Raw genomic sequence first — 15,797 nt, 5'->3', positions numbered from 1 at the left:
TCCGTTTGCATGTTTTACAAACAATGTGGTCGTTTACGGTTGCCAACGTCGAGGGGCTGTCTGCATGCTTTCCAATTCTCACCGGACAGTACCACGTGCTGGTGCTATTTTTATCTGACAGACACGTCTAGCGCAAACACAAACGGCTCTAGCTCCGCCCCTTTTCTCTGCATTCAAATTTTGTATTACGTGTAGCTGACACATTTTGTACTTTCCAAAGTCAATTCAGGTCTAGATTGGAAGCTGCTAGGCAAATCTCGCTCTCTGCCATAAATGAAGCCAAACCGTAGCTTTATTAGGCTTTTATTTTGAATAAACCTTCACCGACGTCACAGTGTCAGACTCTGGTGAGAAACTGGCTTGATTCAAATCGCCCGCCATTTATAGTCCGGTTCAGGCTTTAACTGGGGTATAGAGATAAGCAAAATGACATCAGTGTCAGAATGTGTCTGGGTTGTATTCTGTACTGATGCCACCCCTCTGTAAGTGTAACTTTGATATGTAAAATACCCATTTGGGATTTTCAGTTATCTTAAAAAAATGTTTATTTGTATGACTATAGAACCACCACCAACGCACTTGTCTCTATGAATGCAATATGTCCCTATGTTGAAAATGTGTCACACACACACACACACACACACACACACACACACACACACACTGACTCACTCACTCACTGACTCACACTCACTCCCCCCCACCCCCACTCACACTCACCAAGATACACACACACACACACACACACACACACACACACACACACACACACACACTACATCACACAAAAACCACATCTCATTTTACACAACACTGCAGATACCCACATATCACATTCATGCATGCACACACACACACACACACACACACACATGTACGCATGAATGCAAGCATACATGAACATGCAAGCGCGCGCACATGCACACACACATACACACACACAAACCTCACCAACAAACCACTTTTGAAGAAATAGACCTCCGGGCAAGTTCATGCCAAAATAGTGTCTCCATTGAGCCTTGAACTTGGGACTTGTTATCAATCAAGGGAACTAGGGTGTTGGGGAGGAAGGAGGTGGCTGTGAAAGTGGGGTGGGGAATGACTTGGAAGTGGAGGTGAAAGGAGGGGACTGTAGGGAGAGGGTAACTGTTAGGGGTGCTGGAAAAACAAGTTAATTATAGAGGGAGGAAGAAAGTGATGGGGACAGAGGGTGGGAGAGACAGACAGGCATGCATTGAGAAAGAGTGGAGAGGTGGGGGAGAGAGATGAGTGAGAGAGAGATGCATTTCATAAAGGAGAGGGAGTGGAGGAATGGAGAGAGAAGAGAGGGGAGGTGGGGAACAAGATGAACCATATTTTACTAAGTACTAGAACTGAGGAATTAATGGTTTTGACTGAAGCCTGATGTTCCAACTGTTTATTGTTAGTTTATAAATTACATGTTTATGACCATGTAAGAAAGATAGAAACACCCCTTTCACTAAAACAACAGAAAGAAATATCACTGAAAATAGGAACACTCTAACAGTCTATGAAAAGGTTTGTACGTGTTGAAACTACATTTAGTGCACAGATGTAGTCGTTAATTTGAAGAGTTTTAAGTGGTCTGGGTGGTCTGGAACTCCCATCTTAACTGCCACTTATTCACCTGAAGCATTTAATGATTTACAAGTGTGAAGTAATCAGACTAAGAATTTATAGATCTAGAAACTTAATTTCTTTCCTGTGCACATGATTGTTAAAGACTTAATCCTACATGAAAATCGTTTATTTTTTCAGTTTCAGGAACTGGATCTATATTTTATTCCACAGTGGATTTAGTGTAGATTGAAAGTTATATAATGCTTCATCATAAATATCTGTTTCATGATTAGGCCTGATTCATTTCCCAGAGGATAAGGCAAATGGATTGTTGTGTAATGCTCCATGATGTCTATTTCAGGAACTGTCTGATTTATTTTGCCGTGAATTGAAGTTTGCTGTGAGCATTCTGACCAAGGAAAAATGGACAGTGAAGGAAACTAAATCATGAATAGTCTGTTTTAATCGTTTGTGATAAAGAGAGGGTTTGATTTTTGTTGCAGCTTCGGAGAAAGAGAAGAGCAAAGGGGATGGGAAAGGTCGTGCCGACCAGCTGTTCCCCAAGGCTTTGGACGGCTTTGTCTTCATCCTCTCCAATGAAGGGGATATCGTCTATGTTAATGAAAGTGTCGTCAAGTACCTGGGCATTCAGCAGGTGAGCAAACTGTGTGTGTATGTATGTGTGTTGTGTGTGTGTTTGTGTGTGTGTGCTTGTGCTGTGTGTGTGTGTGTGTTTGTACCTGTGTGTACATGTGTACGTGTGTGTGTGTGTGTGTGAGAGAGAGAGAGAGTGAGTGTGTGTGTGTGTGTGCGCGCGCACGCGCGCGTGTGTGTGTGTGTGTATCTCTCTCTCACTATGTATATATATATATACATATATATATATATTATGTATACAGTTAAGATAATGAAATTGGATGGAGAATAAACAGCCGTGTATCGGCATCATAATATTATATTTGTCTTATTTTATGCATGCAGATAGAGCTGATGGGCCAGAGCATCTTTGAGTTTGCCCACCCTCGGGATGAGGATGAGATTCAAGAGGCACTGTCCTCTCGCTCCCATGGCCCCAAGGCAGCAGTGACGGAGGAGAGGGTGTTCTTCCTTCGCATGAAGTGCACTCTCACCTCCAAGGGCCGCAATGTCAACCTCAAGTCGGCATCCTACAAGGTGAGTGCTGACATATAGAAGCTCTATCATAAAAACAAGGGCAGCTGGTTTTGTGTGAATAGTTTTCTCTTTCTGTTGAAATAATATAGCAGTACCCATTTTGAACATTAGAATGATTATTCATAACCCTGAATACTTACTGGTGGATTGTAATGTATCTGGAATAAGATGAAGTTTTTTTTAACATTAGAATGGTTATTCATAACCCTGAATACTTACTGGTGGATTGTAATGTATCTGGAATAAGATGAAGTTTTTAGTTCCAGGTATGTGTTATTGATAGTGTGCTTGAGTCTATTTCAGTACCTGTCTTTTTACTCATGATTGTCGAGTTGTGTGTCAGTATTTTCCAAGTGTCTGTGAGTGTGACTGCCTGTCTTTCCACTCAACTCCCTGTTTTTGTCTGGCACGCTTTGCTGTGTTTCTTTTTGTCTGAGTCTCCCTCAACTTGTTTGCCCCTCACTGTGCATTCTGTTGTGTGTTTTGTGTAAAGGTCATTGTTTGATGACAGACACACACCCTTCTGTTTCTGTTCCTGCTCTATGGCATTTTGTCGATCATCTGTTTCTGTGCGTTGCTGTTTCAGGTTGTATTGATTCATCCTCTTCCAAGTCCATGTTTACGGCTGGTTTCTGTCGTAATCTTTAATCAATCTATTACCATTCATGCTTGTGTATACATGCAGTAGAACACAGATACATGTGCACACAAAGTGTACACTGTCTGTCTCTGTTCTCTGTCCGTCACACACTCACAGGAACGCATGAATGTAGCAGACATGCACACAAACACACACACACCTTGGTGTACACACATGTATGCACAAGTGCACATTCATGCTTATGTACATACCCACATATTCTCTCTGTCACACACACACACGCACACGCACACACGCACGCACACACTTATACACACACATTCTTGAACTCATGACACACTCACACAAATTCATCCATCAGCATCCATCACACCAATCTCTGAATCATCATCAACACAGCTTTCGGACAGCAGCCAAAAATACATACCCCCCCCCCCCCCAAACCCTCTCCTCCCGACCCCCCACCACCCCACACAAACACACACAAAAAAAGCCCTCTCCTTCACACCTTCAGTCCCCCCCTAACTCTTGATAGCAGAAAGGGTGATTGATGTGTCACCACACAGGTGATCAAGTGCACGGGGCGCCTGGTGATGCAGGCAGGGAAGAAGGAAGGGGGTGGGGAGGTGCTGACGTTCTCCCCATACCTGATGGCTGTAGGGGAACCCATCCCCCACCCAGCCAACATCGAGATGCCCATGGACCAGAACACCTTTCTCAGCAAGCATGACATGAACATGCGCTTCACATATTGCGACGAAAGGTATCGGGAGCCTGGCTGTTTTTGTTGTTGTTGTCTGTATTGTGTGTGTGTGTGTGTGTGTGTGTGTGTGTGTGTGTATTTCAAGTTACAAAATGTTTCAAATATGTATTGGAATGTTTCTTAGAGGCCTTTTTGTTTCCAGTTTTTTGTGTATGTGTTTGCATTGCAGTATTTTGTCATTTGGTGTTTTGTTTGGTTTCTTTCTTATACAGAGAGAAAACGACTTTCTTTGTTATTCTGAGAAAAAAATGACTCAGTAGATTTATTTATGGATCTTAAAATTATAGGAAACCAGAACAGTTTCCCCAGCATGTACAGTGTGACCATTGCAGTACATATTGGTCTATTGTAAATGTAAAAACACAAGAAATCAGAGCAGTTTCCTCATAAGTATGACATGAACATTTTTTTTAACACCACTCATCCTGAATTCACTATACACAGCTGGTTCCTGGCTCATGATATTGGCAAAGTCCAAAGGAAGCTAAGTGTGTCAGGTGGCCTTGAGTTTACCTGCTTGCAGGCTTCACTCCTTCTGAGCTACTTCAGTGCCATTTTTCAACATAAGCACAGGACACAATCTTCTGAGTGTCATGTTGATGACAGGCATCACTGGATCTTGTCCATACCTTGAGATGCATTTCCTGGATTGGGTGTATTAACTCACTCAGTTGGCCAGTCTTTTCCCTTTTTCCTTTCTCCCGCAGAAACCCAGTCAGATGTCCAGTGGGTTGTCTGAACGACCCAGCCTATAGCTTTCGCCGTCAGAAAAGCATTATTCTTTGTCTTCTTCTGGAAGCCTCTTCAGTGTCTGAATCATCTGCTCGTCACACTTGAATGATGTCAGCTGTGGTGTGAAAGGCTGTTGTTGCAGCTTCTTTTGGTCCTTCCAAAGGAGAGAGTTAAGAGAAATCCATTCAGACTCTGAGATCTTATTAGTGCATGTAAAGCAATAGTGATGTATGTAGTTTCTCTTTACTACCATGGATACATTTTTCAAAAAGTTTTTTTGAAAAAGTATTGGTATTTTTGGGACTTAATTGAATTTTCTGTGTACTGGTATTTTTGAAAAGTTATATGCTGTTTATTTACTTTTGAGCTGAGTTGAGGACATAATTATGTGGATGTTTGGACATGTGTAAGGGAGAAATGACTTAATCAGTACATACAACTTGTATCTGAACTTAGATCTAAAGCATCATAACTTTATTGTCAGGTTTTGTCTGAGATGTTGAGAAAAAGGGCTTACAGTTGAGGAAAGAACAGACGGCGTCACAACGAAGCACTTATGAACAGTTCCTTTGTATCTGGCCTGTTTTAGGGTGGTTGTTTTCTGGCTCTATGAAACATGAGCCTAGGGACTGGGTCAAGAGCTCTCAAGATGTTCATAGGTCGTTTGCACCAGTGGTTTGCTATGAGTCATGCTCTTTTTCTTTTCTTTTTTTTTTTTTTTTGGATATTTTCTGACTTATTTTGCATTGTCCTGTTTTGTAGTTTTTGACTCACTTGTGTAAACAAAGTGAGTCTATGTTTTAACCCGGTGTTCGGTTGTGTGTGTGTGTGTGTGTGTGTCCATGTGTCTGTGTGTCCGTGGTAAACTTTAACATTGACATTTTCTCTGCAAATACTTTGTCAGTTGACACCAAATTTGGCATAAAAATAGGAAAAATTCAGTTCTATCCAGTCATCTTGTTTAAAACAATATTGCACCTCTGGGATGGGCACAAAAAAATAAAAAAAAGAAGCCTAATTATATGCAAACTGCATTTACTGTTATATTTATATTTTTTGTATTCTCTAAACTTGGCACTTTGATCTGATATTCTGACCCAACAACAAGAGCAGTCATTATTATCATTTTTTGTTCAAAGAGGAACTTCTTTTGTTAAGCATGGAATTTTTATTTATTTTGCAAACGTTTTGGCGCAGATAGTAAAAAAGGGAAATTACTCTGTAATTAATGCTAGGGGACTTAATTTATCACAAGTGAGTCTTGAAGGCCTTGCCTCTCTTGTTAAAATTTTTTTTAAATTATACAGTGTACTATTGTTATTTCATAGGTAGTAATTAGCATGACAGCAACATAAGGATCAAATAGATGGTTTGTGCTGATACGTATATGTGTTAGTAGCTTTACAAAAGTTGCTTCTTGGTGGTTTTAATTGGGGATTTCTTAATTGCTTTATTTTTTCTTCTCTCATGCATTCTCTCTCTCTTTCTCTCCCTTGCTCTCCCCCCCTCTCTCTCTCTCTATATATATAGTGTGTACATATAAATATATATATATATATATATATATATATATATATATATATTACCTTTTGGCTGTGTCAGTATGGAGGAAACAAAAGATATGTTTCGCTTTGAGTGTTCTTTGATTGATTGATTGATGAATTGAGTAGGTTTAAAAATTTTTTTTATTATATATATCAAAAGTAATTATTCATTTCAGAGTGAAGGAACTGATAGGGTACAACAGTGACGACCTGGAAGGGAAGTCTGTGTATGACTACCATCATGCTGTCGACAGTGAGATTGTGGAAAAGGCTTACAAAGACTGTGAGTGTATTTTGACTTATGTTCATGCTGTTTCAAGAGTGATAGGAATTACCCTTGCACAAACTTACATGCATTTTCAGACAACTTCTTTTTCTCTGATGACTGATGTGTCTCACATACACACACTGAGGTCTTTAGTTTGAAAGTGAGGATAACTTCGTGGAATGTATGAAAGTTATCTCAAAACTATTTGAAAAAGCTATTGGAAAAAAGGATAGTTGAAATATCATTTCATTTTTGAGTGAAGGATAAAAGAATCTGGAGTTCAGTGTGTTATAGTTGGATGATATAGGTTGTACATTCCACCAGCTTCAGATGTTGAAACACAAATACAGGATCTCAACATTTTAAAATGATAAAACAAAAATCCTGCAAATGTCTGATTACGCAGTAGAATGTGTGCAGATGCTGGATTAAAGAATATATTTTGAAAACATTGGGTGATAGTAGACGCCCCCCACCCCCTCCCCCCACCCCCGTCCCCCCCATTTTGGATAGATTTGATGATAAAACAAAGAATCTGGAAATATCAGATGATGGAAAGAAAGCTTTGAACAACAGATAGTACACAGATACCAGAAATGGTCATGAAATATTGATAAATGTGACCCTCCACCACGGAATGAGTCGCTTTGCACCAGAGGTCGATTTTTAGTTATTGGTATATCATCAGTCTGCAATAAATGAGCTTTACAGAAAAAAAAGTTTGTAAATTGGATGATTCTGTGAAAAGTTATTGTGATTTGAAGTTCTAAAGTCGCAAAAGCAACGAACTGAGAAATCGAGGCTGAAAAGTTTTGAAACGTGTTCATAGCAACAACATACTTCTAAGCAAGATATGTTCATGAAATTTGGCACACACATACTTAGTGGCAATATCCACAATTGCTCAAAGTTTGGAAGAAAAATATTAAGTGCACTTGATTTTATTCAAATAAGAATTTTCTTTTTTTTGGGGGGGGGGAAGAATTGCGACTGAGGGGAAAGTATACTTACTTTTTAATCAGCTCAACATGACTAGAAACCTACCAGTTTTAAGATTAGTTTTGTTGTGGTGTGGTTTGTGGTCCAATTGCTATGAAACTTTTGCATTGTACAGTATGTGTACTAAAATTTATGCCAGATTAAAGGGGAAAAAAAGCTAAATCATGATGCCGAATTATGTAATTGTTGTGATTCAGTGTGCTCACTGACTTACTGTGCTTGTGATATTACCATAATCCATGCAGCAAGCACAACAAAATAACAAAAAATGATCCATACAACAAAACTGCTCACACAAAAGGTACAAATTCATGTTTATTCATTAATTAATGCTAATAATGTTAGATTAAATATCAAACAGTAATTTCAGTTTTGTACATCTACATCACAGCTTTCATTCTTTACACAGGACTTTACAAAATGCTTTACTTCTAGTTCCATCTATTTTATCAGAAAATAAAAAAAAGAATACACTTATATATTTATTTATTTATTTATTTATTTCATAATATAATCAGATAAAGCAGTTTACTGATAATAAAAGTATGAAATAGTGATTATTAATGCTGTATCACTATGAGTATCAGTGTGCATATCAGTGTGCATGTGCATGACATGCTGCAATGCATAAAGTTACTTTATGCATAGTGTCATGTCAAGCACATGCACACTGATATCATTTATGTACCGTAAAGTTTGGTCGATAAGCCGCGACTTTTTACCCCAGCTTCAACCTCTGCGGCTTATACAATGATGTGGCTTATTTGCGGATTTTAACGATCCCGGGAGTGTCACGTTCTCGTCTATTCTCAGCTGCCCTTCATCTCACCAAAATCATGATTTCTGTCCATGAATTTTTGGATGAGCTTCGGGATAGTGTGCTAACTGTTCACGTTTTATAAATCAAATCTGCACACATTAAAGCCTTCAGATCAGCATTCAGTTCTACTCTGCTCAAGCGTACACCCTCATCATGCCGAAAACGCGATGTTATTCATATGATGCAGCCTTCAAATTGAAGGCGATCGACCTAGCAGACGACAGTGCAAGCGACGTGTAAATGTCTGTGCAGAACTTTACAATTCCATACATGTACATCTATACAAAGTTTGTAAAAAGAAAATAAGTTTGCAGACTTCATGGTAAATTTATACTATAAATCATAGTACATTAACAGTTGACCACAAAATCACTGACTCATAGATGAGAGTTCACCAGCAGATAATTCTTTAGTTGACAGTGTAGTTAATGTAGTGTTGTTGCCTTTCCTTTTGATGACATGACTTGCCAGCAGTGATCTCAGAATTATTCAGTGGGGTACAGGCAGGCATATAAAGTACCATTATATCTTTCAGGGCTGAAAAAAAAGTTGAACTATTAGTAATACTGATAGTATTTACTGTTGATGCAACTACATTTATTCACCTCAAAACAACAACAGCACACACACACACACACACACACACACACACACACACACACACACACACACACACACACACAGAGAAACACACACACACACAAACCAACCTGACAAACATATACATAAAATATCCATTGAAGCAAATTCTTTGAAACTGAAAACTGTTCTTAATGTCATGCCCTTGTACCCATGCTCAGTTACATGTGATGGTTAAACTGTGAAGGGACCATGTGTGTGTGTGTGTGTGTGTGTGTGTGTGTGTGTGTGACATATTGTGTGTGTGACACACATTGTTAGTGTGTGTGTGTGTGTGTGACATGTAAACACATTGTGTCACACATTGTACTGGTGTGTGTGTGTGTGTGTGTGTGTGTGTTTGTGTGTGTGTGTGTGTGTGTGTGTGATTCTTTTAATTTACACTCTGTTAATTTCCTCAGATTCACTTTATTATTTTAATCATTTCTGTTAATTTCCTCAGATTCACTTTATTATTTTAATCATTTTTATTCCACATGGCAAACTGAATTTCTGTACCAATGTACAGACAATAAATCAGTCTTGAGTCAATCATTACTAAATATAAATTATCAGCAATTGATTATTGGTTATGCCATCATTACATTTCAGTATTTGTCAATGTGGGTAAAATAAGAATGCTTACCTTCAGACACTTCAGCTATATCCAGTCCCCCAGTCACTTTGCTTGCATTTTCTTGTGTGAGCTGTGAGAAACACAGTTCTGTCACTTCAGTGCAGCAAGTCAGTTTCACTCATTTCTGTGTCAGTCACACCACTGATGGCACCTGGCACATGTGATTTTGGCAATTACAGGCGAAGCCTTCCAACCTTTCTGTATCCAGTGCAAATGTTGATTTGTCATCTACATCAAAATTGATATTATTGTTGCTGAAAGCTGAACGACAATCCTGCGTCATCTGCTTTCGAAATCAGCGTCGCCTTCGTATTCACTGAGATCGATTTCATGACCATCAGCCTAGTTGGAATGGTCAGTTCCATCAATGAAGTACTGGGTTAGAAACTCACAAATGTCGTCTTCTGCACTTAATGGCAAAATGTTTGCAACGTAAGTGTATCTTGTCAGGAAATTTCCAAGTCTGTTGAAATCCGTGCTTCCGTTCACTGCGACCATGTTTATTAAAGCTAGTGTGCTGAATGGCTGGTTTTGTCACGTGGTCTCTCTCGGCCAATAACAGAGGGGATTTTCCTTCATAGTGACACATTGTTTACGTAGTGTGTCCTTATTTTGAAAGCGACTATAGGCTCATAGATTAAAAATTAACCAATGAGAAGAACATAGATTGAAAGCTACGGACTTGACCTTTAAAATGATGTATGATTCGACCGGTCGATTCCAAGAAATTAGGGAGGACAAGCTTGTCAAAGCTGATTGATTTTGCGAAGTTATAGGCGATCAGAATGATGGGTTAGGTATTTTAAGCACACTTTTAAGGCAAAAGAAGACGCAATTATGCCTAGATACTTCAATATGAGATAAAAGAAAGCCTAAAGTTTACTATAAAGTCAAAATCTGAAAATCGACAACCTGACCCCTACCCGCCTAAAATCGCTGCTAGTGGCAAAGTTGGTCAGGGGCAAAGCGACTCATTTCGTGATGGAGGGTCACAAATGAAAAAAAAACAACTACATGCATCTTTCTTTTTTCTGTTTTTTTCTTTTTTTTGTTGTTGTTGTTGTTAGTTGTTGTTTTTTTCAAACAGTAAATTCCATTGTCTTATGTTTTTCTAAAATGTTCTATGTTACACTGTGCTTGGTTTCGGGAGGATTTTATTTCATTTGATTTTGCTTTATTTTATTTTATTTTTTCAGCATTCAGTATGCTACTGTGGTGGTGTTTGGGTCTGAAAGGAGGAAAAAGAGTGTGGGGAGGATTTTACTTCAGTTTATTTTGTTTTATTTTATTCTATTTTTTTCAGCATCCAGTATATAATTGCGATGCTTGGGTCTAAAAGGAGGAAAAAGAGTCTAGGGAGAATTTTAGTCTATTTTATTTTGTTTTATTTTATTATTTTTTCAGCATTTAGTATGTTATTGTGATGTTTGGGTCTGAAAGGAGAGAAAAAAAAGAGTACATGTGGGTTCTGTGAGCAGTGCTCGGGAGGGGCAAGGGTCAGACGATGACAGGTCAGTACCGTTTCCTGGCGCGGGGTGGGGGCTGGGTGTGGGTGGTCACACAGGCCACGGTCATTTACAACAGCCGCAACCAGAAAGCCCAGTGGGTGGTCTGCGTCCACTATGTGCTGAGGTGAGTGTGATCTGTTGCATTCTTTGGCTTTTTTTTTTGGTTTTTTTAATTCAATTTTTGATGTGTTACATGTTGTATGTTTGAGTCTGGTTTCCTGATTTTAAAAAACAAGTTTGAATGTGTGTTGTTCTCTGCGTGTGTGTATGTGGGCGTGTGTGTGTGTGTGGGCGCGCGCGCGCACGCGCACGTGTGTGTGTGTGTGTGCGTGTGTGCACGCACACGTGTGTATGTGGGCGTGTGTGTGGGCGTGCGCGTGTGTGTGTTGGAAACATTGTGTTTCAAAGATACTGTGTATGTTTGAGCATGTTGATTGGTTGTGTGTGGGTGAATGTGTGTATCTGAGAATGTATTTGTGGTGTTGTGGAGTGTGTGTGTGTGTGTGTGTGTGAATGTGGCATGCAGATTTTCATCTTTGTCTGTTAGATAAAGGAATATTTGCAGATATAATCACAGAAGTTGGATGGTGATGATGTATGCGTGGGTTTGTGAGTCACAGAGTGTGATGTGTGAAAACAGTGTGCAAAATTTTCTTTGTTGGTAGATTGACGTTTGCAAGGTCATTTCCAGGTGTTATGAATGCACAAATGACCTATTAAAGGAGTTGCTGACATTGATGAAGTATGTTTTGCAAGAGTCAGCAAACATAATCCTGAAGAAAAACAAACATATTTAAATAGTAAACTGAATAGACTGGCCCAAATGGGTTAAAAAAATTTTTTTTAAAAGCTGCCAAAAATATATTGATGTTGATGTCTGGTAACTGTGTTATCAAACTAGGTCAGTAGAAAGCAAGAAAGAGCTCCAACATACTGAGTCTGAGTGAGTTGGAATCTAGAGCCTGCATTATGTAAAGAACATAGATGCTGTTTAACTGCTTTGACTTTCAGCAGTTTTGACTTTCATTGATAGTCTTTTAAAGAATTTGACAAATGGTTCAAGTTCATATTTTGTCCTCAAAGGTTATAACAGTTCTTTAAAATGTGCCAGATTTCTTCCCCCTCCCCCGCCCTTTCCATTCCTGGACAGTTAAGCATGTCTCAAATGTCTGTGTGTGCACATTGGGGGTGATGGTGGGGGCAGGCTTGTTGGGGGGTGGAGGGTGTGGGGGGGAGTCAGGGTTGTAAAAGGTGAAAGGTTTATTTTGTGTTTTCAACCAGCTGTTGTTTTGTTTAGACTCCAAAGCGGGATTCCCCATCATGTAAAGTTGTTTCAGTTTTTATGCCTTTCACATTTCTGGTCATGGATGACAGTGTCTCTCTCCATGGAAAAAGTCATGGGGGCAAAAAGTAATGGAAAGAGTTGTGGTCACAAAGTACAGTAAGCTTACAAGGAGAGAACTGATATATATATATATATATATATATATATATATATATATATACTGATATATATATATACTGATATATATATATATATATATATATATATTACATGCATATGCTTACTTCACACACACACACACACAAATAATGCTTACTTCACACACACACACACACACACACACATACACACTTATACACTCACAGACACACACTTATACACATACAGAGACATGCACGCATGCACACACACACACAAAAACACACACCACACACACAGAGAAAGAGAGGGTATACCAACTTGCATACAAAAATAACAGAAAAGGCGCTGGTTTTATGTGAATCCCAGTGGGCATGCACAGATGTTTTCTAAAACCTGCACGCTGTTGTCTTCCAAATTTGAATTAAAAAAAAAAAAAGAAAGAAAAAAAAGATGCATATGTATGAATTATTGGCTATGCAACAGATGTAGTTTGCACCAAAAAAAGAAGAAGAAGAAATGTCACACACAGATACACATTTCCTGACGTACAGGAGGGATTATCAGCACTTGGGGTTTAAAGCACACAGTCATGTACACTTGTGTGTACGTGCATGCATTCCCACAATGACCTTATAACCATGATTTTTTTTCTCAGTCTTTGTCAGTTGGTGGTAATATGCAAGAATAGTGAGCTATTCTTGAGTTTTAATAATTTAAGAGAAACTGGAATCCACATAGCGTTCTGATTGATACATGAGAACAAGAATGTAGCAGTATTCCAATGTATTTTCATTGATCCATTAATGCAGAGACATCGAAAATTGATGTAGTAGCATATGCACATATAATTATGCTATGATTCGTGATCTAGATTGTAAAAACTATCAAGTTGAAAATAGTCAAACTAAAACAAAATGGGGGGGAAGTAAACAGATTATACTCAAAATAATAAAGGCACGATGCACACATTACCAGTAAAATATTTGATTAGATAATGACATATAGCTACAACATGCATACATATACATCTCAGACATAAATGCATCTGTGTGGTGGGCACATATATTTGACTCACTTGTGTACACTTGTGTAAACAAAGTGAGTCTATGTTTTAACCAGGTGTTCGGTTGTCTGTGTGTGTGTGTGTCTGTGTCTATGTGTCTGTGGTAAACTTTAACATTGACATTTTCTCTGCAAAAACTTTGTCAGTTGACACCAAATTAGGCATAAAAATAGGAAAAATTCAGTTCTTTCCAGTCATCTTGTTTAAAACAATATTGCACCTCTGGGATGGGCACAAAAAATAAAAAAAGAAGCCATATTACATGCAAATTGCATTTACTGTTATATTTATATATATATATTTTTTATTCTCTAAACTTGGCACTTTGATCTGATATTCTGACACAACAACAAGAGCAGTCATTTTTAACATTTTTTGTTCAAACAGGAACTTCTTTTGCTAAGCATGGAAGTTATATTTATTTTGCATGTCTTTGGTGCAGATAATAAAAAAGGGAAATTAATCTGTAATTAATGCTAGGGGACTTAATTTGCTTTAAACTGATCTTTCTCATCTTAAACATTACATTTTGAAATTATACTCAATACATAAAAAGCTTGTGTGTTTTACTCTCAGTGTACAGGGCTTTCACTATGTTCATTCGCCCAAGTGGTCTTTTTCGGAAAATACTAAAATCAATAGGTCGAGTGGACTTTATAGATCTGTTGGCTGAGCCCTGAAGGTCATGGGCAAAAATCAGTTGCGTACACATATTTATACATATGCAAAGCGCGTGCTCATATTCATCGCGAACGCGAACGATGCCATTTTGTTTCAAGTTGCTGACCTGCCCGTTCAATCCTATATTCAGTGGACAATACACGATAACATGTGATGGAAAGTTGGAGGAGACCGTTAAATATTTATTCAGAGAAAGATTTGTGAACGCCTCATCACTTACTGGATTATGCCCCAAACTGCCATAAAAATATCCACAGAATCGGTTGGAATTCACAGTTAAAAATTGTAAACCATGCGAGTTAATACCCTTGAATTGATTAAACGTAAAAATTTCCAGTCTTGACTTTTCTCAAAATGAAGTCCTTTTCATTTCATACGACGTTTAGAAGTACTTGTACTTGGCTCTACATGTTATTAGTTTAACAAAATGCTAAATTTTCATATCAACTTTAAAACTATAAAACTAGAATGAACTTTAAAGAGAAATTAAATCGACTGTGTCGTACTACATTCCCTGCAGGTGTAACTAAACTTGTACATCCATCTAGATCTAGAGAAAACGACTAAATGTTGCATGTTGCAGTGTGATTGCGGCGATAGCCACGTCTCCTTTACCGCAGACTTAAAAAGAATTTTTTATTGCCCTTAAATATTTTTTGAATGCCCAAGATACACCAGAATAATATGATTTAAACAGCGTTCTCACTGCGAATACCGCAATCGATTTATCGCCCTTTAAAAAAGTATGTTCAAATATTAAATTTTAGAGCATCAGTTAAGGAGCCACGATAGTGGAATGGGTAAGACAGTTTCTTCTCACCCGAACACACAGGGTTTGAATCTGGTTAGGACTTTTCTTTTCTTTTTTTTTTTTTAAAACCAAAGCTTTATAATAACAAATACAGAACATATTTTAACGATTAGATTTTTTTTTTTTTAAGTGTATCACAAGTGAGTCTTGATGGCCTTGCCTCTCTTGTAGTTAAATTGTAAGAGATAAATTTTGTGCAGTATAGACATGGAAGTAGTAGGTGGAAATAGAGCATACAGTAAATGAAGCACTTTTCCCTTGGGTGTCTGGCTTTTAGCTGATTGTTTCTTTCTTTCCTGTTGGCAGAGCTTGACTTGCTGTGAAATACATGTCACAGAACCAAGATCTGCCCACCAAATTTTTCACTCTTGCTCAAAATGAAGTTGAACATTTTGAAACAATACTTATATGAATGGTTATGAATAGTTTCTTAAAAAAACAACAACAAAACCCCCCCCAAAAAACCCACAACATTTTTGTGACCTAGCTTTGGTTGCATAAAGTTTTTAAAATTGCATCAATGGGCTTGCCTGAAGCCTGGAATAAGAAGTTAGCAGTCTCAGGTAAATAGT

General features: G+C 38.2%; 1 protein-coding gene across 1 annotated transcript in view; it reads left to right on the top strand.

Annotated features, from left to right (window-relative positions):
- Positions 1 to 15,797, top strand: part of LOC143280806 (hypoxia-inducible factor 1-alpha-like) — a 62,532-nt gene that overhangs the window by 23,627 nt on the left and 23,108 nt on the right. The window contains exons 3-7 of the mRNA XM_076585494.1: positions 2,085 to 2,236; positions 2,563 to 2,754; positions 3,922 to 4,118; positions 6,571 to 6,677; positions 11,215 to 11,368. Coding sequence (XP_076441609.1) covers positions 2,085 to 2,236; positions 2,563 to 2,754; positions 3,922 to 4,118; positions 6,571 to 6,677; positions 11,215 to 11,368 — 802 coding nt within the window. The remainder of the gene's footprint in view (positions 1 to 2,084; positions 2,237 to 2,562; positions 2,755 to 3,921; positions 4,119 to 6,570; positions 6,678 to 11,214; positions 11,369 to 15,797) is intronic.

Source organism: Babylonia areolata, chromosome 4 (genome assembly GCF_041734735.1).
Source record: "Babylonia areolata isolate BAREFJ2019XMU chromosome 4, ASM4173473v1, whole genome shotgun sequence".
In the NCBI taxonomy this organism is placed as follows: Eukaryota; Metazoa; Mollusca; class Gastropoda; order Neogastropoda; family Buccinidae; genus Babylonia; species Babylonia areolata.
This window is presented reverse-complemented; position numbering and strand designations above follow the sequence as displayed.